The sequence below is a fragment of the Cyprinus carpio genome, chromosome A2, assembly GCF_018340385.1.
Source record: "Cyprinus carpio isolate SPL01 chromosome A2, ASM1834038v1, whole genome shotgun sequence".
In the NCBI taxonomy this organism is placed as follows: Eukaryota; Metazoa; Chordata; class Actinopteri; order Cypriniformes; family Cyprinidae; genus Cyprinus; species Cyprinus carpio.
The window spans coordinates 11,174,454-11,197,754 of NC_056573.1; the positions used below are offsets into that span (position 1 = coordinate 11,174,454).

General features: G+C 38.1%; 1 protein-coding gene across 4 annotated transcripts in view; it reads left to right on the forward strand.

Annotated features, from left to right (window-relative positions):
- Positions 1-23,301, forward strand: part of LOC109103484 (chromodomain-helicase-DNA-binding protein 7-like) — a 68,726-nt gene that overhangs the window by 25,885 nt on the left and 19,540 nt on the right. For all 4 annotated transcript variants that reach the window (XM_042772578.1, XM_042772571.1, XM_042772581.1 and 1 more), the window contains 6 exons: positions 5,855-6,276; positions 21,202-21,337; positions 21,636-21,767; positions 21,946-22,011; positions 22,789-22,844; positions 23,183-23,297. In XM_042772578.1, the coding sequence (XP_042628512.1) occupies positions 5,855-6,276; positions 21,202-21,337; positions 21,636-21,767; positions 21,946-22,011; positions 22,789-22,844; positions 23,183-23,297 (927 nt within the window). The remainder of the gene's footprint in view (positions 1-5,854; positions 6,277-21,201; positions 21,338-21,635; positions 21,768-21,945; positions 22,012-22,788; positions 22,845-23,182; positions 23,298-23,301) is intronic.

Here is a 23,301-nt window from a genome sequence, read left to right on the forward strand (position 1 = left end):
ATATCTACTATGGTGTGATTTAACTCGAAGTTGGCATAAAATAAAAATTCAGCCTAATTTTCTATATGTTGCTGATCTAATTGTGAACAATTAATCTGTGCATATTATTAATTAAAAAAAAAATAATCGCACATCTTTTACTGAAATTAAGCACAATCCATCTCTGAAATTGTTCTCTATTAATTTTTTCCCCTAATATTACACCATTGACTATAGCCATTCAACATTACAGTATAATTGAGCTATCAATTTTTAGACTTAAAAAAATATAAACTTGTAATTTAAGTGAACTTAAAGGGTCATGAAACCCCAGACTACTTTTTATGAGATTTTAGCAGAGGTGTGTTGCACATCATAAGACAATGTTAGCATCCGATAATTTTAACTGTTGGAGAAAACTGGCTAATTTTAAGCTTTTTTTTTTTTGCACTATTTTCATCATCTGGGTTTAAAATCTACATTGTGTTGACGTCACAATTTGTGATGTAGCAATGGACTATAGTACATCGATGATGCGTCGGTGTCTGTTAAATTATTCATGAGACTGCGTGTTCTAATCCTATGAGAAGATGTGTCGCTTAATTATTCACAACAGCATGTGTTGATTTGCTATGACAGACGTTTCAGACTGTGAGATGACCACGCACATTACCTGAGAAACGTTCATGGATCGAAGAAGTGTTTGTTTTTGCTTTGTAATAAGAGTTCGGCACAAACACAATTCATTCACTTGGTGCGCATAACCGTCTTTACAGCTCTGTGACACAACCTGTCAAAAGGCTTATATAAACACCACAGAATAAGCCATAAAAGTTCTCAGAGGTTCAACAGCGCATTCATGTATATGTTTTTGATGCAGAGTGCAAATGCCTTTGCATTTATTTGTGTTTTTAACTCAATGGGAACGAAATGAAACCGTCTGAACGCAAAGCTGTGCGTGTTGTCTGTCTCCCCTCTTCCCCCTCCTCCACTCCACTGCGCACCACAATGACTTTTTTAGCATTTTTTAAAACTGTGGTGAGAATTAACCAATGCTGAAATGGGGAGTTTCATGACCCTTTAAAACAATCTTCACATAAACCCACTATAATTAATGTAATATTTAGTAAAGCCGAGAACCGATATGTTGGCTGATAAATCTAAATCCAAATACAAAGTGTTATATAATTTTTCAGTGCATGAATACATAAAAATTTCTCACCATTAAAAGCCATGTCCAAAACACTACAATTTTAATCAAACATATACTGTAGTACAGCAGCCTAGTTTGAACCAGCCTTTATTTGAACAAGTAAATAAAATGCTTAAATGATGCAAACATGTAATTGGACAACATTACATGCATGTAAAGAATCAAAATGCATGTGCCATGGATAAATAAAACGGAAGAACCTCTGCGCGGACAATAATGAAATAATTTTAATTAAACTATTGTTGATGAAAATACGAAGATAAAAAATAAAAATGGTTGTTATTAATGTATCAATGATTTTGAAAAAGTATATTTAATACCACTGTTTTAAATGGCAGCATTGCTGTTTGAGCTGCATGCGCTGTAGCTGAAGAACTGAATGAACACCAGTAAACTTAAATGCATTGTTGGCAGGTTAAGTAGGCTATATAAGAATCAAATATAAACATAATATTAAAACATATCCACAAAAAGACGCAAATGCACGAGTGAACTTGAACTGATACATGCTAGTCAGAGTGTGTAACTTCTGTTGTGGATGTGCTCTTCCCACAACAACATGCTTAAACATGGAAACTAAACTGAAATAATTTAGTTTTATTTTAATAGTGTTCTTTTTATAGTTAGGGTTAGGGTTATATATATGACAGTCGCAATGTACTTAATGTTTTGAGCTGCATGCGCTGAGCTAAAGAGGATCACCGGTAAACTGAAGTGCTCTATTAACTTGACCAAACAAATTCTATAGGAGATAAATTAGATATATATCCATAAAATAAAGACAATATTACAATGTACAAATGCACAAAAGGCTGCAAATGCACAAGCGAACTTAACTTTGCTAGTCATGAAGGTCTAGCTCCGTTGTGAATGCGCTCTTCTCATAACAGTGTGCTGAAACACAGCCGCACAAAGATTCCACAACATTATTTTACAGTACATGTTCTCATTTTAATTTTATGTAGCCTACATGACAGACTTTCGTTCTATAACGATAACAGTAAAAATGAACATTTTGACGGCCAATACCGACATAGTGGCCGATATATCCCTAATATTTAGCTACCTGTGCCCTTCAAAAGGTAGGAAATGTACAGAAATTTTATAAAGTTATCAAACACTAAATTCTAATTTAAATAAAGATTAATCCTTTAAGCTGCAAAAGTTATTGATTTCCACTTTTTTGTGTGTGTCAGTCTTGCTTTCAGTTTGAGTGACAACTTGATTTTCTGCTATAAAGCAGCTGTCCAATGTCAGTTAGCTAATGATAGAATATTTTTTTAGTGAATGCAAATACAAATGAATAAAAAATCATTGTTGGAGCCCTAGTTAATTAACACATTAAACTGAAAAAAAGAAGAAAGAATGGAATTTGTTTGTGTTATAATTTTGATTTTGATAGTGCTTGTGTTTGAATTAATAAATGAATAAATGAATAAATTGACCTCACAATTCTTAGTTTTATAACTGATCTTACAGTGAAACAACAGACTTCTCTGGTGACGTATAATAGACATCTCCAATCATTTAGTCTGATAATTTTACAAATGACTGCAAGCTCAATATCAGATCTGTCTCCAATTAACAACCGATGCATAAAACCAGGTTCCTGTCCCTACATTTTTTTTTTAAACAATCTGTTTTACTCAAAAGTATGTCCCAATATGAAATGAATAATTTGTCAGTTCCTTTACATCATGACTTTATCACTCTGTTTTAGACCAGCTGTGAATACTTATTTATCAGGTTATATTATCAAATTTCTGAAATCTGCAATGGTTACAGAAAACTATTTGGGCAGGAACATAAATTGCATTCATAACCAATAGTTCAAGTCCTCCGTTTTGTGGTTCATATAAGCCCCTATACTTGAAGTTGGCATGATGTGAGTCAAACGTGGTGCACTTATCAAGTTTTCAAAGAAGCATAGCCCCCATTTGCACAGTTTAGAATGTACAGCACTTACCTCTCGTACTTTTAAACGGCAGAACTGTGTCACTCATGGAATATTGAGAGGTTTGATGAGAAATAAATGAGTGTGACCTTTAAGTAGAGCAGTGCTTCATCTGAGGGAACATAGTCTTTATTGTGGCTCCAGTCAAACTGGTACCAAGCGCAAGTGTTCCCAGCATCACACTGGGCTTTAAGAACAAAAATAGAAGTGCATATGGGAATCCATGAATGCATACCATGTTTATGATTCCTTTATTTTTTGTTAAGCAGTTCATGCAAGGTGCCAGCCTCCTGAGACTCTCTGCTGACAGCAGCTGTCTGTCATCTTAGTGGTGTCATACTCTCTTTGGGTCAGACGCAAGCAGAACAGTACTTCCTAAATATTCAGAATATAGCAAGGAGGGTACAGTTTTATGCTTGCACTTGCTGCTCTTTAATTTGCGCAAACAAAATGTTGTAAAAGGAAGTTGCAAAACAGAATGGGTAAAATGGCAAGTGCATAAATGTTCTAGTAACTCTTTCTGGCTTTTTGATATGTGTTAAGCCCTAACTTGGCATCTTTTCATTGTCCAATTTAAAGGTTATTACAGCCTCAGAGCTTCATAAATTCATGTGACACAGAGGTCGGGAAGCCTTTGCTATACTTTGGCATCCTCAAACGTTTTTATTCTGTGGGAGTTTTATTTGGAGTAGTTAGCTGCTAGTAAGTAGCTTACAGTATCTAGGTGTTTCAGTGCCATAAATTTGTAGCTGATTTAGATTTGCTCTCAGCCAGAAGCAGACTGAAGTTCAACAGCAGTGAGCAATGAATCTTGAAGATAAAGTTTTGCAAGGGTTAGCTCTGTGTCTGGGAGCCAGCTTTTCATCAGATGAATTGGGTGTTAACTCATGGGTTCGCCCTGCAAAAAGCCTGCCGTGCTGAGCCGAAGTGCAGTGCTCCTTCAGGAGTATTTAGCTCACCGAGTGAGCACTTTGCCTGCTAGATTAACTGACACGTCAGTCTCTCCCTCCGAGAGATGAAATCCTATATTGAATATATTGTATTCTGGACTGCTGCTGTCAAATTAGAAATGCAGAGAGCGTGTACAACTAGGCCTATTGTCATTCATGCAATTGATTATTCTTGAAGAGGAGGCTTTAACCAGCGTTATGTGTAAGCCCTAACTTGGGTTCATGGTCCAATTTAACGGTTATTACAGCTCAGAGCTTCATAAATTCTGTGACATCAGAGGTCGGAAGCCTTTGCTATACTTTGGCATCCTCAAACGTTTTTATTCTGTGGGAGAGTTTATTTGGAGTAGTTAGCTGCTAGTAAGTAGCTTACAGTATCTAGGTGTTTCAGTGCCATAAATTTGTAGCTGATTTAGATTTGCTCTCAGCCAGAAGCAGACTGAAGTTCAACAGCAGTGAGCAATGAATCTTGAAGATAAAGTTTTGCAAGGGTTAGGCTCTGTGTCTGGGAGCCAGCTTTTCATCAGATGAATTGGGTGTTAACTCATGGGTTCGCCCTGCAAAAAGCCTGCCGTGCTGAGCCGAAGTGCAGTGCTCTTTCAGGGAGTATTTAGCTCACCGAGTGAGCACTTTGCCTGCTAGATTAACTGACACGTCAGTCTCTCCCTCCGAGAGATGAAATCCTATATTGAATATATTGTATTCTGGACTGCTGCTGTCAAATTAGAAATGCAGAGAGCGTGTACACTAGGCCTATTGTCATTCATGCAATTGATTATTGGGGAGGCTTGACAAGAGGAGAGACATTTATCCGTTAAAGTGGTGGCTGAACACTCGCTGTTCCAGCTGCTCTAATGATCACCTTTGGACTGGGTGTTGGGCACTTTCCTGTGACCTTGCCACTGTTTGGCATGCATGGTGCACCCTTATTTCTCATGCTGTTGTTTACAGGAAATATGCATTTCATCACCACAATGATGTGGTTTACAAAGTCTTATGTTTTAAAAGCATATGCATGGTATGCAATAAAACTCCAGACTAGAATCAACGCATGGCTTATAGGGAATACACAATATTCTTCCTGATTTACCAGGATGGAAACTGATTTCACCAGGCCAGTTTTTTTTTTTTTTTTTTTTATGTGTATGCCTTTTGAAAGCTTTAGCATATTGCATTAAACTTGCTGATGTCTAAAACCGAGGCATTTATGAAGTATAGATATCATTTATTAGTGTCATAATGCCTCAGTCCCATCTGCTGCAGCGATTCTGGGAAGCTGGACGCTTAGCACAGCTGCCAACATGTTTCCTGTCAGTCTGTCTTTGCCATGAATGGAGAGGGGAACAGAGATAACTGCAAAGAGAGACGCAAAACCGTTGCTGCGTTAATTCTGCCGAGCTACAGCTAACACTGGCACTAATGGGAGCAAAGGGAATCAAACCAAGTAACATGGAATGCCTTAAGGTCCAACAGCGGCATAGACAGCTGTTTGAGTACATTAAAATGTGATGATGCATTTATTCACTTTTCCCCCACTTATCCTAGCATTTCTGGCGGGGAATAAAAAAAAATGCTACTTGATATATGTGGTTTTGATCGATGAAATGAAGCAGCGATGCCATGAGCTTTGTTTGGCTTCTCTGTGGCTGTGAGATATGCAAAAATGCAAGAAGGAAATCCTCTAATTCTGTTTCCTGCCTTGTTTTTATTTCTTCATTCTTTGTACTAACACATCTTCCTGTCTCTCCTCATCTTCAGCATTCTCCATCAGACCCTTCCCTGGAGATGATAATATCCAGTAAGACACCTGCCTCGGGCCCAAACCTCCAACCAGCCAACTGTGACATACGGCAGACGGAGAGCGAGCTCAAGCCAAAAAAGAAGAAAAAGAAGAAAGCCAAGGCAAGCGAAGGCCAGGAGGTTAAGGACATCAGTGGTGAGGCCGGAGGAGAGGCAACTTTTCTGATGAATGAGGGAGACTCTCTTATGACTCCCGTGGAACAGTCTGTTGTTGAAAAGAAGAGCAAAAAGAAACCAAAGGAGAAGGAGCCCAAGGAACCGAAAGAGCCCAAGACTCCTAAAACCCCGAAGACTCCCAAGACACCCAAAGAACCAAAGGAACCTAAGGAGAAAAAAGTGAAGACTGTCACCCCGAAGCCTAAGAGCTCCAAAAAGTCCAGGTATGTGAAAATCGAGCCTCCTGTAGCCTTTAAAAGTCATGTCTCATCTAGGGTTTTAAACTGCATTTTGTGTGTTAGAAGTAGGAGTGTAACAGTACACAAACATGAAGGTTCGGTACGTACCTTGATTTTGATGTCACGGTTCAGTACAGTTTCAGTACAGCGGGAGGAAAACTAAACAAGATTGTTGGGGGGGGGGGTTATAAACAGTGGTTTACTGAACAAATTGCTCCTTTAAATAAATGCAATTATAATTCAAATTTTCTTAGGGATAGAAATCTACCCTTAGCTTATGCTCTAAACTATAGACCAGTTTGGAGTAGATGTCACAGTTATGTCACATGCAGCTGCGCACGCATTGTTGTGGCAGAAAAACACTGGGAACAAGTGGAGGGAAACGGGTAAAATCCATAGAATAATAATAAAAAAAAAAGTATTGTGCCTTTGTTTGTTAGAATCGGAATGCAAATAGTTTTTATAGAATACTGTCGTCAAAGACACCATTTGAAGCTAAACGCAGATGTTTAAACGGACAGACTATGGATGAAACCTGCTATGATTACTCTACTTTTAAAACATAAATTAGATTTAAACAATAGGTCTACATAATATTCTTAGGCTGTTCATAGGGGACTTATTGTATTAACTTGGCCCTACAGTTACAGCATGAAATATTTAAACCTAACACTAACATTTTACATAACATTTATTTTCTCACAATTCTGACATTTCTCACAAATGTAAGTTTATATCTCCTAATTCATACTTTACAACTCCATTTAACTAAAAAATAGTGAGTTTGTCAATTCTGAGGGGAAAAAAGCCAGGAGTGTGGGACATATATTCTGAGCCAAGAGAATGAGAGTTGTTTTTCCTTATCAGTATCCACTATCCTTATCAGTATAGTGAGACATAATCTCAGAATTGCGAGAATAAAGTCAGATTTCTGTAATATAAAATCAAATTTATGAAAAATAAATAAAAAATAAAAAAATTACAAACGCAATAGAACAAAAATATAAAATGAACTTTTAATTTATTCAGCTACGGTAGTCTAGGTTTATTTAACGTAGTAAGAAATTACAGAAATTGAATAAAGTGTATAAATAAAACATTGCTTCACTGTATCAATCAAACATGAACTTATTAAAAATCCAAAAGTGATTCAGTCAAATGCTTTGAGTGATTAACATTAATAATGACAGACAGCAGCAGGTAAATTAGACTGCTGTCCCTTTAAGCCCAACTGCATGGATCCAATATACTGATACACATCCAGTTTTCACCCAGCTGTTTACATTTATTTAACACACAACTGACTGTTTATGGGAATACTCCACACAACTGGCATTTTGAGAGAGTTGTGTGCATGTTTGACCACTTGAGCACAATAAAACACGAAAGAGATCCGTTTTCACTATCACATGCTGTCTGAGGGAGGGGCTTTCAGTGTGCACGCTTTGGCTGTGTGCCAGTCAGCGCCAGCAGCGGATTGAGTATTTTCACTGCTTATTGCACTTAACTATATCAAGCGCCTCCCACTCTTAATTTTCTCATTCATGCATGTTTCCTTATCACTCAAAGGTGTATATAACGTAAGTATAGTACTGTTATGCAGATATATTTGCATAGTGGGAATATGCGATATAGCAAAATCTCTAACGATAGACACTTTAATCTGCAGTAACAATATATACCTTCATACTGCCCAGCCCTATGAGTATATAGTCTAATATTTCATGAAATGCTCTTCTCTAAAACTTAATTTATAGCGCACTAACGAGCTGTAGACACTTATGACTTGCTGAGGTAAATTAAATAAGTATTATTTAATAAATTAAATAAGTGACGTTTTGTTAACAAGCTGTATTATTCAGGGGCGCCCCCAAGGGCCACGGCCACCCCTGTATAAACTCTGGCCACCCCTAGGATGATTTGCAGTGGCTACTATTAATTTTAATATATTTTAAATCTATTAATTTTAGATCTATATAATTTATATATCATTTAATATAGTTACTATCACACCAGGAGTGACGTTTTCCTCCAGAAGTCTGCATAATTGCAATTGTGACATTGATTTCATACAACAGTTCAATAAACAAGAAGTTAATATCAAGAGTTTTACGTTTTAGACAACATATTCAGTTTTTGCACTCTATTTCTAAAAACAAAAATCATTCCAAACACAGCCACTGTTTTGCGTCTCTGAGCAACATGATAGTGTTTCGTTCCTGAATGAATCAACCGTTTAAATGATTCGGTTCAATCACAATGACTCACTTATTAACAGTGACTCGCTGCCACCTACTGGCTGTTTTAATTTCACATTTAAGGTACCATTTCAATTTTTTAAAAATTTCAAACATCAGTTTTCAATGTTTTATGTTTAAAATATCAAAACATTATTTATTAATTTGTAACTCCAGGTTAAAGTATTCCATGTCCCTCAGAGCTCAATTAAACAGTGTGTAAAAACATCTAAATGGCACTTAAGATGCAGTTTCTGTTTTCTCTGCATTGCAAAGATCAAGATCAATTTTGTTGATACTGATTGCATTTGCTTGGTAACAGCCCAAATGTAAGTGTCTGACTTAAAAGATGGTGCACACTTTTAGAAAAAAATGGCGTAAAGGTTAAAAAAAAAAAAAAAAAAGCCTCAGCTGTCAGCACACTTAGAAATAAGATATCAGCACAATAACACACACAGCAAAATATTGTCTAATTTTCGTTATCGATAAAATCCCAGAAATCACAGAGATCATTTTTTTTGTAGGTATTGCAAACCCTTTTATTTATTTATTTATTTTTTGATGTGCCACCCCAAGATTTACTGTGGCCTCATCTGGCCACCCCTATTAAACTTTTCTGGGGGCGCCACTGGTATTATTGCCGTCTTTCCGCAGTTGAAATGCTGATTGAGCGATTACATGAGGCATGATGTTCATTCATGTTTTTCACGTTAAAACTAGTAGTAAAGAGGAAGAAATGGTGGCGCTGGCGATCTGTTGCCACATCAGTGATCGTCAGAACGGCATTTACTGTTAAAATTTTCTGAAAAAGGACATAACTTGAAAGATAAGACTTTGTTTCTTATCAAAAGTAACTATTTATAAATATGGAAGTTTCTGATGAAGTTCCGCTCGTGCAGTGGTTAAAACAATGCTGTATTTGTTTGTTACACATGCGTACCAAACCAAAATTTTCGGTACAAATACGTGTACTGTTACACCCCTAGTTAGAAGGTTTAAATGTTGCAGATGTGCCCCATATTTACATGAGCTTCCAAACGTGAGATCTTTATTGCTTGTACCTCCTCGTGAACGTGTGGATGGAGTCAAAAAGCCTCATGTGATCATCTAGTTCACTGAACTGTAGATATGTTTAGAATGCGTTTTGCTACATCTGGTACGAGCTAATGGTGCTGTATCAGAGTTCAGTCAGTTCAGAGATGTTATGGGTGGTGTTCTGTTTTATTATGCTTTTGAGACACAAGGAACTTAATAATGTCTAAGACATGCTTCAGCTTTTTTTTTTTTTGCTTTGAATTGCAAGTGCTAAACCACAAACTTGACACCTTTTTGATTAGACCTTTGCTAGTTACCTGAACTTCATTCTGGAGGCCTGTGAAAAGATACTCGCATCTCATCTTTGCTGGTCATTTGTTCTGTGAGAAGTCATCAGTATGTGGTGTTAATACTGCCTAAAACGATATATTATCATATACCATCTCTCTTCTGGATACAGTTCACAATAATGGTGCTCATCACATTTAAACTATGCCTTTTTTCCTTCGACCCCCATCCCCCTCAAATAAGAAAGAAAAGAAAATGCATCCATCCTGAATATGCAGAACAAGGTTGAATGGCCATTTTTCCTCTAGCGGAGGTAGTAACATGATCTGGCTGAGGAATGTGTCAGCCTTCCCCCTTAACCTCTTCCTTCCCTCCCCCCGCCCATCCGAAGCCCCGTCACTCCACCGCCGTGTCCCTTTCATACAGAGGAAAAGGGCCGGGCCAAGAAAGCTCATATGCAGCGCAGTGCCAGAGCAGTAGGTCATCTGAAGGGGGAGGAGGGACAAGTGTGTGTGTGTGTGTGTGTTTGTGAAAAAGGAAAAGGTGGGGGGAGGGGGATGTCTCCATTCAAAATGGCACCTAATGCTAGTTAGTCCACAATACTGTCTCATTAATCATGCCGGCCTGAATTTCACCAAATCTGCTACAGAGCTGGATGTGTAGTGTTGGCAAGCCCCTGTGGATAGTTTTTAAACTGTGTGGCCCCGTTTCTCAAAAAGTGGGCTGCATATAGCACATCTCACATTTGATGTGAGTATGTCATTCATTTCCTTCCCCCATCTCCATTTGTTTGTCTTATTGGCTCTTTTCCTTGTTTAGTTACTCTTTTTTGCGAGTGGAGTATGGGAAACTAGGTTGGACATTAAAAGTCTTGGCCTCGTGTCTGTTGGAATTCTTATCTGACAAAGTACAACTATAAATAGTCATTCTCAGACCACACCCAGGGTAAAATGTGAGTGTCTGTGTGCCCAGGTTTGTTTTCCATATACACACACAGCCATCAAATACTTTAGAAAGATCCCTCCTCAGTGCTGTATTGTATGTGGCTCTTTCCCCCACGAAAAGACTGTTTTGCATTGCAAATACACACATCTCACCTTCAATTTATTGGCAAGTTCCCAAGCACCTATAGCAAAGCCCCCATTTTAGTCAGTGGGGTTGTTTTCTAACTGCATCACCAGCTAACCAGGGTGGGCAGGGTTCTGTCGGCCCTTTGATTTCCATCTCATGTCGAAGCGGAGTCTCTTTCTCTTTCGTAGATTATCTTAGCTACATCCTGTGCACTCAGATACGAAAACCACAACAGTCGCGGTTGCATAGGAAGTGCTGCAATGTGTGTGTACTCAAAGCTCTTCGCTCGCAGGACCAGCGTGCCTGTTTGATCACAAGTCTAACTACAGCACCTTTACGCCAGACTGCTTGCTTATTTGTCCTCAAACAAACGCTCCGCTTTGTCTTCCCTCGAGGCTCCAGTGAAAAAAAAAAAAAAAGTTGAATTCTGAGTGACATTGAACCCTCAAAGACAAAGTGCAGAGAGGTGGATGGCACAACAGAAGGAAAGGGCCAAACATCCAACTTTGCCCTCCCTGTTTATTTTATCTTTCTAAGACTAGTATGCCTGTCCCACCCGGGCCTTGGGAGTTTTCAGTTCCTGTGAAGACTTGTGTCGCTGCTTTGGTGATCAGACAGGCCACCACATCAAAAGAGTGAGCGAGTGAGATGATGCAGTGAATAGACTCGAGAAGTGTGCCGAATGTTGAGTGCGCAGCCACTGGGGGACAAGCAAGAGTGAAGACGCACATTGCCGTCCTTCAAAGCCTCCCTCGTTTAAAACAAAGTGCCACCCCCCACACACACACACTATGCACATGAAATATCCTACGCTTTGAAACAACTTTTTTAGAAGGCTGAAAAAAGTTTTTTGTATATTATCTTGGGGAATTTAACCACTTTAATATGTACATTTGAGATCAAAATTAGAGAACAATCTATAAATACCTGATTTTTTTTTCTGAAATATTGTTAATCTTCATCTCTCAAAATTTGAAGGAAAATTAGCTGTAGGTATACCACTGCTCTGCTAACATGTTTGACAAAATATCCAAGGCATTTCAACAAAAACCTTTAGCATGTTTTGATTTAAAGGTCAAAAGCTATAGCTTGCATGAACAAAAAATAAATAATCATCACAAACATGACACTTAATTTTATACGGATTTATTCATTGTGTAATGTTATTTTTTAAATGAATTATGAGCTCTAAAATATTTTACAACACTTTACAAATTTACAAATTAAATCATAAAATAAAATGTTAGTTACCACTGCATCTTTCTGGGGGAAAAAAATGCAGTGATTTAATGTATAGTTTATTTATAGTTATCAAATCTTCAATATTGTAATTATAAAATAACTTTATTATTGTTTATTTAATTCTAACAAGTAAGTTCTTGTTAAAAACTAACCAAAATTAAAAATAATTATATCTGTATCAGCATTGGCATCAGCATCAGCTATCAGCCAAAATGAGTTGAAAATTATCGGCATATTGGATGTCATGCAGTATCGTACATCCCTAGTTCTGATAAACATTTGCATTCACTCTGCCATGTGTCTGTATAAGAGGCAAAACTCCTGCTGCAGAAAACATCCCCCAAACCATGACACTTCCTCTTCCAGCTTTCACTGACTTGTTTATGCACTTGGCCTTCAGTCTTTTCTCAGTTTGTCACTGAACAGTGTTTCTCATCGGACACACATTAAACTTGCTCTCATCACTAAAGTGAACTTTGGATCGGTTCTCCTCTCTGCACTCATCATGCTCCTCAGCAAAGGTGAGCTTAGCCTTTTGATTCTTTCTGCTGAAAGGCTTGGTCACTGCAGAGTACACTTTCAGTGCAACTTCTCTTGCCGAGAAACATGCCGAGACAGATCCTTACCCTGTTCAGCGCTGAACTGGCAAGCAATTCCAGCTGCAGTGTTGAACTGATTGCCCATTGAGACGCTGCATTATCCTGTCTTCTCATGCATGACTTACATAGACGACCAGCCTTTTTGGGGGATCTTGAATTAATTTGTGTCATTCTAAACCTGCAGGATTCGAGAAATCACAGATTTGGAATGACCAGCTTCTCTTGCAATGGCTGAAAGGGTCATCCCTTTGGCCTTCATCTGGACAACCTCATTTGGCATTGTTTTAGTCACCTTAGAGCGGCTTGCTATCTTGCAACATCAGTGAAAATTGGAGGGTTGCTGCCAGTTAGTGGTCGACCGAAATTGGTTTTGACAGCCAATGCCAATATCTTGGAAAGCAGGATGGCCGATATAAAGCTGATATAATTGTATTTATTTTAATATTTAAGAAATTTGAAATCATTTGAAAATTGATTAAAAAATAAATTTGTAAAAAACATACTTGTACTTTAGATGACAAAGTATTTTTTACAAATAAATATTTAATAAAAATATAATTAAAAGAAGTAAACCATAACCAACAGAGCACTCAGTGTTCTGGGAAAATTGTGTGCATTGGGAATCAACTTTTTTTTTTTTTTTAAATAAAGCCAAGGGTAACACTCATTTTACATACAGCACACAGTGAAAATGACATGAATAGGACAGTGGGCAAATGCATAAAGTGCAGCATAGTTTGAAATTCCAAATTTAATGTTTAAAGCATTCAATTTGCATGGACCAAAAGTTACGCAGAGAACAGATGATCATGCAGGTCACGTGCACACCTCACAAGATCTCACAACTGGATTCAACTAAGTTTGCAAGTTTTTTTGAAATTAAATTATCATTAGCCATTCAAAGATTTGTTTAAATGATGTAAATGTGTATTTGCTAAATGCTGGCAGCAAACAAGAAAGGATTATAATATTTGCCCTTCTGTTACTAATAATATAGAGGCAATCGTTATACTTTTTGTATACATTTTTAATTCCTTTGTTTAACTGTTCTATCGGATTATTAGACAGACTTCTGTCCGTATTAGACAGAACTGTTAATGACGACGGTGAACAGGAGGGAGAATGTGAGCACTGTGTGCTCAGGCGCTGCCGCTCTCTCAGCGCTGTCAAAATAAGTCCCGCCTCGAACGCATCGGCCAAACAGAAAAACTTATCGACCAATGCCGATATTTAAAAAAAATATATATATATTGGCCGATATATCGGTCAACCACTACTGCCAGTTAAATAGGGTTTGTCATATAATCAAGAAAATTAGGACCAGGTGCAAGATTTACACCAATAACTTGTTAAAGTGTTCTCTAATTTTGGATATCTCAGTGTTCTATTATTTTGGTTTTTTTTAGTTTTTTTTAGAATTTTTTTTTTTTTTTTGTGTTTATGAGTTTTTTTTTTTTATGAAATATGCTTAAGCTGTTCTTACACTCCTGTTAGGATAACTTCAAATTGGACTAAGTAATGACCTTGAAATTAAGGAAATTACAGGTTGTTAATTTTTTGATCTCCACTGTATGCTGCTTTGTTTTTGCACAAGAACAATGAAAAACAAGTCGTGTTTGTCACAGTGTTTTTGTCTCGGTAATAAACATGCGGCCTCAGTGATGCTGGGTAGGGATGAAAAATACAAATATATGGGCCATTCTACAGAATTGTTGCAGTCAGAGGTGGAAACATCTTTTTCCACAAAATTTGTATGTATGCAAATTGTATAATCTTCAAGGTAGGGCTGCACGATGTGTCGTTTAAGCATCGATATCACGATGTACGAATCCACGATAGTCACATCGCAGGATGTGCGATGTAGGCTGTCGTAGTTGATCCGTTATTCATTAACTGTACGGGCCAGCTGCTCCCCGGCCCTTGACGAATGTGATTCGGGGATTAATTGCACAGTTTTTAAGTGTAAGTGTTTTTAAGTCCTGTCAGTTTAACAGGGCGCATATAAGAACGAGCAGAGGGCGAGAGAGCCCCGGCCGCCCGCGCGTGCTCACCTTCATCGTCTTCAAACAACACGAGCGCTGTCTTGCTCTCTCTCCCTCGCGCATATTAATCAAAATCAATTGACACGATGGTGTCGAACAAAAAAAACTATCCAGTGATGAAATGTTTTCTGTGTTGTCAAATCTTGTGCGATATCCTAAACTGCCGAGATAATTACACAACGCGTGCCGTACACGTCTGATTCTAGAAATAATGACTCCTTTGAACCGATTCAGTTTAATGAATGGTTTAAACAACTGACCTGTCCAACACTGAAATCACGAGACGTCTGAATTGGTGTATAAAAAAAATCTGTAACACTTTATAATAATCTTCTATTTATTAAACTATTTAACTACATTATTTAACATTTACTATTACTAAACTGCACTTCTACAACATTGTTAATTTCAACGTTATACTGCTGTTATAATTATAATTTCAACTATAGGCTTCATTGTTGAAATCAAAAGTTGTACAGTATTTGTTAACATAGTTAATGCACTGTGAAGTAACATTCCCAAACAATGAACATCTGTTTTTATACACTAAGATAAACAAAGATTAATAAATATAGTAACAAAAGTATTGCTCATGGTAAGTTCATGTTAGTTAATATGTTAACAATTCAAACCATATCCTAAAGTTACAAACAAATAATTTACTCTAATTTAAATAATACTGTTTAAATCATTTAAAATGAGAATGTAAGTGTGCTCACACCATTTTTGTTTGTAAGAAAAAATTAGATTAGATTTCATATCGCAATATATATCGCAGAAAAATAAAATATCGCAATGTCATTTTTTTCCCAATATCGTGCAGCCCTACTTCAAGGTAAACATTTCTAGTAATTGTGAAGTTGATTCTCATTTTGTATTTTCAGAAAGTTTTGGAATATTTTTCCTCTCCCCAAATTTGTTACTACCGAAACACAGTAATATATAATTTAATAAGTAGGGTTATATTGACCTATTAAGATTTTGCTCTTTTATTAAAGTTTTCAGAGGTAAATCAAATAATTACAATTTTAACAATATTTCAATATTTCAACAATATTTAACAATATGGGTTTTTTGAGGGCCAGTGCCGATACCGATATTAAAGAGTAAAAAAAGGCAGATATCAATATATCGCCCGATATTCTTTGTGTATATTAGTACAGTACCAGTCACGTTCCCATTTGTGTCCAAACTTCTGATTGGTACTATATATAGATTGCATTATACATACCAACAGAATATATATACATAAATTTTTTTGCAGTGATCACTCAAATGTAGTGATGAAATTCTAAATCACATGAGATATGTAATGGAGGCAGGGTATTTAACAATACTTTTATAATCCAAAATGAGTCTGACATCAGTGCTGAACAGGATTAAGAATCGCTGCTTTACAGCATCGCGTTTCACCAACTAGGTGACAATGAAGCACTAAATCACCATTCAACAGACTCAAGCCACCCCCGTACAAACTAGTTAGCAGCTTACCATTAAGACAATGCTTGACTGAGTCGTGAAGACGCTTGACTCTGAGTCATGCTGTTGCCTGAACTAGAGACTTCCTTGGGGGGATCCCTTCAGCTTGATGAGTCCTCTCGAATTCCGCCCTCCGCGCATCAGTAGCCCCCCAGGATCGCCAGATCGGTCGGTGCCCGACCGTGACTTTGACTGCCGGTAACTTGGGGGGCTATTGACACAGGGGTGGTCTCATTCTCATTCGAAAGGGGGCCTCAAGAGGTACACTTGATTCAGCGTTCTAGAGAGCTTCTCGAGCTGAAGGGATCCACCGTTACGGATATATGGCCGTTCAAATTTTCAATGGTATTCCATTCACTTAAAGGAGACACATTATGTCCCTTTTTACAATATGTAATTTAAGTCTCTAGTGTCCCCAGAATGTGTCTGTGAAGTTTCAGCTCAAAATACCCCACAGATCATTTATTATATCATTTTGAAAATGCCCATTTTGAGTGAAAGCAGAAGCACGCTATTTTTCGTGCCGGTCTCTTTAAATGCAAATGAGCTGCTGCTCCCCACCCCCTTTTCCAAAATAGAGCTGAGCCATTACAGCTCATACCTGCTAAAAAACATATCTTTTGGCTCTGATCATCATGTTTATCACTCTAAAATCATGCGTTTTAAAACGATATTAGTTTAAACTTCTGATATGTGCTTTTCTGAGTGCACACATACTGAAAGCGGCTGTCACAGCATGTGAGTACTAAACTAAGTTCTCTTTCAGGCACAAGTTTGTTAAAAACACATATTACAAAAACATATGAATTTATATATTTTAAAGGGGTCCTATTGTGCTCTTTTTAAAAAGTCTTACAATTTACCTTGTAATACCTTTCACCCCAGCCTGGCACAAATGGCTCAATAAGTTTTAGGTTTCCGAAAAAAGAAATGTTTTGATTGGTTAGCTGTCCCAGTGCATTGTTATTGGCGGACTGCTAAGATGGTTTTTCAGTACTTCTCCATGCAAGTTCCGTCTGCTCTGGTATAGTTAAGGATGGCATCAATATTGCCATATCAATCTGAGCCGGATTCAGACCCCAAAAATATTGAACAAGGGGGTCACGCAGAATCTTTGCATGCAAGACATATTAGAGTGGTAACATTATTATAATTTTTTGTTTTTGGCTAAATCACATTTTAGGTACAGTGTCAACAACCGCTTAAAAATAAGTGAAACGTAAATAACACGCACAACAACAAATAAAGCAGCATACTTAGTGGCTGTGATGAAGCTACAGCAGATTGTCCTGACAAAGTGGGAATTGTCTTTTGTTTGTCTGTACTCCCTCATGTTGTGGAAGCTGTCCTCAGTAACCAAATTGGGGTTATAATGCTCAGGAACGGAGTTAAAAATAATTTAAAAAAATAATCACTGATTCCCCCTGTCTCTCTTCCTGTGTTTCTCCTAAACTGGGCCTCTAATGCTTTCACACACTGTTGCAAGCCTACACTGTCCTTTTCCACCTATTATCACATGCTTGCGATCCTTCTGCCGAGTGTCTTTCTAGCCATTCCTCTCATTCCACGGCACAGTTTGTGTTCCTTCTCTCACATATCTCAACTCACCCACTCACATCCTCTTTCCACACCTTCTCCCTCACAGTGCCACACTTGGGCATTTCCCCTCCCCTAATTCAGGCAGGTTTTAGTGCGATTTTAATTGCACAGCCTCCTTTGATTCCACTTTCTGTGACTAACAGGGTGTGTTCGGGTCCTGTCTCCCTTTGAAAAACAAAAAGTGACCTTGTTTTGTCTGGTGGTTCCTAATTAGCTTGCTCATTTTGAAAGATACAGACTCACGTTTTTGTTTGCGTTTGTTAACTTGCCATAGCATGTTTGTTCTCTGCAGTTTTATGTCCTTGTTTATGTATGTGTATTTATGTTTGCGCCTGTGCTGTAAAAGAGCTGTTGAGGGTAAACAGTCGTGTGTGTGTGTGTGTGTGTGTGTATACGTGTGAGCAGCTGCTGTTAGAGTGAGCACTGTGGGGGGGGTCCAGCTGAAGATGAGTCATCTCACTGGCGACAGCAGGTGTCCCATTAACCCCCTGGCCCTCTCTCCTCCTCCTGAGTGTCAGCACTGGAGCGGTGTGTCTCATACAAACCTGCAGCAGGTCCTGCGCCCTCCCTCTACTAATGTCAATTAGCCTCTCTCTCGCTCGCGCTCTCTCTTTCTCTCTCTCTCTTTGCCCATTCGTCTCAAAGACTACACGTGCCACGGCCCACCCTGCTGGCCTGTTCAGCTGGATCTCCAGTGTGTCCTGCATCCTATAGCAGCTCTTTGTCTTTTATGATTCATAAAGGTCAGCCATCGAAAGGAAGCCTGTCATCCCTCCCCCTTAAACTGAATGTTCTTACTGCCCTCGTGGCTTTTTTTTCCTCCTATACCTTTTTTTCTTCCTTCCTTTTGTGTGTGCCTTTTTTATCCTTATTTCTGGCTATGTTTGCTGAGCAGTGACAGTATGAAACCCAAAGCCACAGAGTAGTGCGGCTGCAGGTGCTTGAGGAGTGTTGGAGAGAGAAACTCTGACTGAGGCAAGCAGATGGCTTTAGCCAGTGGCGTCCAGCCAGAGGAACAGGTGCGGGTCACGTGACCGCCGGTTACCAGGGCGATTTGATTGCTCTTGGCGTGTGAATGAAAAGAGAGGGGGGCCCCAGAGCGAGTGAGCTCGAGAGCCAACAGGGCATTGTGTAATCTGTGGCAGGGAGAGAGCACGACTCTGAACTGGAAGTGGAGTTAACTAGTTCTGGTCTTCCCTCTCATTCCCTCATTTATGTGTCTGAAACAAAACTTAAGAGGGGAGGGGCTATAAAGCTTTATCTGTTTTTCTCACCTTCTGTACATGTGAACATAAGATAGTATGGAGAAAGAACTGTAGGGGAAGAGTACAGAAACATTATTTCTTGTATACAAACTTTGCATTAACGTTGCCCATGTTCATATGACTTTACAACAGCAGTGTCCTGTGGTGGTGATATACCCCCTCATATTCTAGACGTTTCAGCAGTAAGCTTTATTCAGTGAATCATATACACCTAAAATGTTTTCCAATTATTGTACAGTTACATGTATTTATGACATCTCGCCTTAATGGAAAAACTTTTATTAAAACATTTAATTGTCCTGTTTAGTTTTCAAGTGAACTATTGACGCTAACATGTAGGGCTGCAACAACTAACCGATAATAGTTGAAAAAAATTGATGTAGTTATTGATTAGTTTCTTTTGTCGAAATGTATATGAAAATTTCGGGTGGTTGGGAGTGAGCTGCTGCGGAAAAGAATCGTGATCCAAGCTGCCCGAAACACAAGAATGCTATATTTTAAAACTTCAAGCTAATGCATTAGCGTAATGTTTATCACTGCTTGTCCTGTCAGGCGCTTTGACAGATGCATGTGCTATTTAATGTGTGGATGTGTTTTCTCAGTGCATAAACTGCATTTTACGGTTATATTCTTGTAAATGTTACATATTCACGTGAATGTTTCTATTTTGCATGAAGACTCGTCCTGACAGTCTGCATTAAACTTCAGATTTCACTGAACGAGCGCCGGTGCGCGCATGTAAGTCAAACATACAGAATGCAGTAAAGAGGGAGAAAATTTATATTCAGCACAGTAATATTAATTTTGTTGATGTATCTGTTATTGGACGTTAAATTTAGGTTTAAAAGTCGACATGTAATTCAAATATTTTGATAGTAACTGTAAAGGGATAACAGTGTGATTTAAATATAAATGTAAGACATTTTCTTACATTTACAGAATAAAGAAATGACAGTAACAGGTTTTGGTGTTCAGTGTGAATGCGTGTTCCTGCAGAACATTCCTCTTATCTGTTAACACTGAGTTTGTGTTTTTCTTTACTATTTTCATCATTATTATTCCCATTTTCAATATAGGGAATTAAAGTGTCCTCTGTCAGTTTGTTTAAACTGTCCTTTTAAACTGTGGTTTAGAACACTTTTCCACAATGTATAGCATAGGGATATATTCACCATACAGTATTTTTTAATAGCATTCACTTGGAACTAGGGCTGTACAATTAATCGAATTTCTAATCGCAATTACAATTATGTATGCCACAATTACGTAATGGTTCAAAGCGGCAATTCATCGTTCAAAGTTCACTTATGTTATTCTGCTTGCTTAAGATGCGTTTTTTTCTTTCTGCATGTTATCCTAAGGGTTTTTCCAATTATTTTAGTATAACATTATAATACCATTCATATCTTTACTTTTTTATAATTTAAAGAAGAAACCAATCCGATGTATAGTTGACAATTTAGGCTTAATACTATAGAAAAGCACAAAGTTTTTCAGCTTGTTTATTTTCATATAAATATACGGCATGTAGTTGCATCAAACAGTGGTATAAACATCATTCAATGTAAATTGTGATAATCGTAATAATCGATATTTCAATATTAAGGGAATAATCGACAATTATGATTTTTGTCATAATCGTGCAGCCCTACTTGGAACGTTTGTTTGAAGGACAGCATTGGGTGGGATGTGGAAACCTGTGTTGTCATTTTGAAAAAGTATTTTTATCAGATAAATCAAAAATAATCGGCCAACTAATCGGTTATTAAAATAAACGTTAGTTGCAGCCCTACTGACATGTTTTTTTTTATTTTATTTTTATTTTTTTTTTGTTGTAAAAGTAATGATGAGAAGAAAATATTATTTATTTTATTATGTTTTTATATATTTTTTGTCTGTATTGATTGAATGTTTTTTTTTTGGTTGGTTTTTTATTCTACTATTTCTGCTATTTACTAAAACTAAACGGTGTAATGGTTTGACATTTGAACTAGACAAATCTGTGGTTTATTGGTGTGACTATTACATTAACCAAACCTCCGTTTACCCACAGTGCTAAAAAGGCTGACTCTGAGTCCAGTAACAGCACCAAGAAAGACACCAAGCGCAAGAGAGAGCCTTCAGTCACCTCTGATGTGGAGAAAACACCGCCGCATTCACCGGAGGAAGAGGAAGATGATGGTGTTCAGGTAAACATCGCTGAAGTGTTCACTTGCCATTTATCTAATAACGTTCTTATTGTCGCTATAAAAAAAGTCTCAATGCTCTGTTTTTATCTGGTGGTCGACCGACTGATATGGTTTTTTCAGTGGTTAAAACCGATACCTAAAGATTGACTAGATAATGCTGATCAAATGTCATCTTTATAGTGATGACACATGAGATGTGATTTGATTGTACACGTACAAAAAAAAAAATGTTATGGCCAGTTATTTGTATATGTTTTTCCATTATATTCTTTTTTTTGTGAATGTATGTTGACTGCAGAAGAGGCGATCTAGCCGGCAGGTGAAAAGAAAACGCTACACTGAGGAGCTGGAGTTCAGAATTTCTGATGAAGATGATGATGGAGATGATTCCCCTGGACCAAAGTCTCCTTCAACCACGTCTGAGCAGCAGGTCATTGTCTTGTGAACTTAGGGATGTGTTGTGTGTGTTAAATTTATGATTATGCTGATGGCTGATTAACAGTCCCCACAGTAGAGTTGGAAAACTGCTGATGTAACCTGCTGTTTGTTATGCATTATGGATGTTCTCACACGGGCTCTGTCTTTTTTTTCCCCCTTGTGTGCTGTAGGAGTTGCCAGATGCAGAGGGCCCTGTGGTGGAGAAAATAATGGGGATGCGCATAGGGAAGAAAGAGGTGAGCTGAGCTGTCAAAAGCCTATCACATGAGCTTTAACCGCTGCGGTCTACTGGATCAGGGCAGATTACACCTAACAGCTGTCTCAAATCCTGCCCCAGACCCTGTGATTGCCAGGAAGATGCCTGAGTGGGCTGATATTGTCTTCGCCCTGACTGTAGTAGTAGTAATCCTTTAAAGGCCATTGCCGGTTCAGAGCAAAGCCGGTGCAAGGTCTTGAGGTGAAGCCTTGTAAGAATAAACTATCTCTCAGCGTGATTAATCTCAGGCCCTTAAGACGCAGGCAATGGCAGCGTGCAACGTTACTCCTTTGAAACAGTTCCACAAAACAAAGCCTGGCCAAAAATAATACGCAGTGCATGGCTCTTAGTAGCGCAGCTGCAAATGGGCTCCCGCCCGAGGAAATGGTAGGTTTGGCGTCTGCCGTAGCTCTGTGGTTTTGGCAGGAAGCCAGGCCCCGGGTCAGTTCCCTGTGAATGGGGCTGTGTGTGGTAGAGGAGCTGAAGTGATTCATGACTCGACTGCACAACTTACTACTAGCTGGAGAAAGAGAATAAGAGGAGGATTGCTCTTTTATTTAATTATTTTTTTTATCCTCTACTTTTGTCCTGGGGCATTACAATTGAGAGCAATGCCAAAACGCAAAGTTGTTTGTCACAGAAAATGGGTTACACTTGTAATGGGTGGAAATTATGCACACTAGTGATTTGAAGGATCCAAACATGTTATAAACACTTTTTCATCACCAAATAATGTTTCCTGTTCCTTATTTTACAGTTGCCATCTGGTGAAGAGGTTGAAGTTGAAGAGTTTTATGTCAAATTCAAAGGCTTGTGAGTATCTGTTTTAGAATGCCTTCCATCCAATATCACTTTGTTGTATAATGAAGGACAATTTATAATTACTAGATTTATAGAGTAAAATATTAATAGATTTTTTGCAAAATAGTTCAGACAAGCTACTAAACTGAGTAAATCGTCAGAATTTATTATTTAAAACTTCTCATGCAGATGAATCATGGCCTCTTAACACTCCTGTTAATTAAGAACATGATTCCTTACTGTGCTCCTACATAAACATCCTCAGTCTTGTTTATCTGACATGCTAATTTCTGAGCTATAGTTTCACTGAGGTCACCCAGGAAGTGACTTTTTATTGTTTTGTTTTTCAGCTCTTACCTGCACTGTCGCTGGGCAGACATCGAAGAGCTAGAGAAGGATAAGCGAATCCAGCAGAAGGTCAAGAGGTTCAAGGCCAAGCAGGCCCTTAGTAACTTCCTAAGTGAGGTTA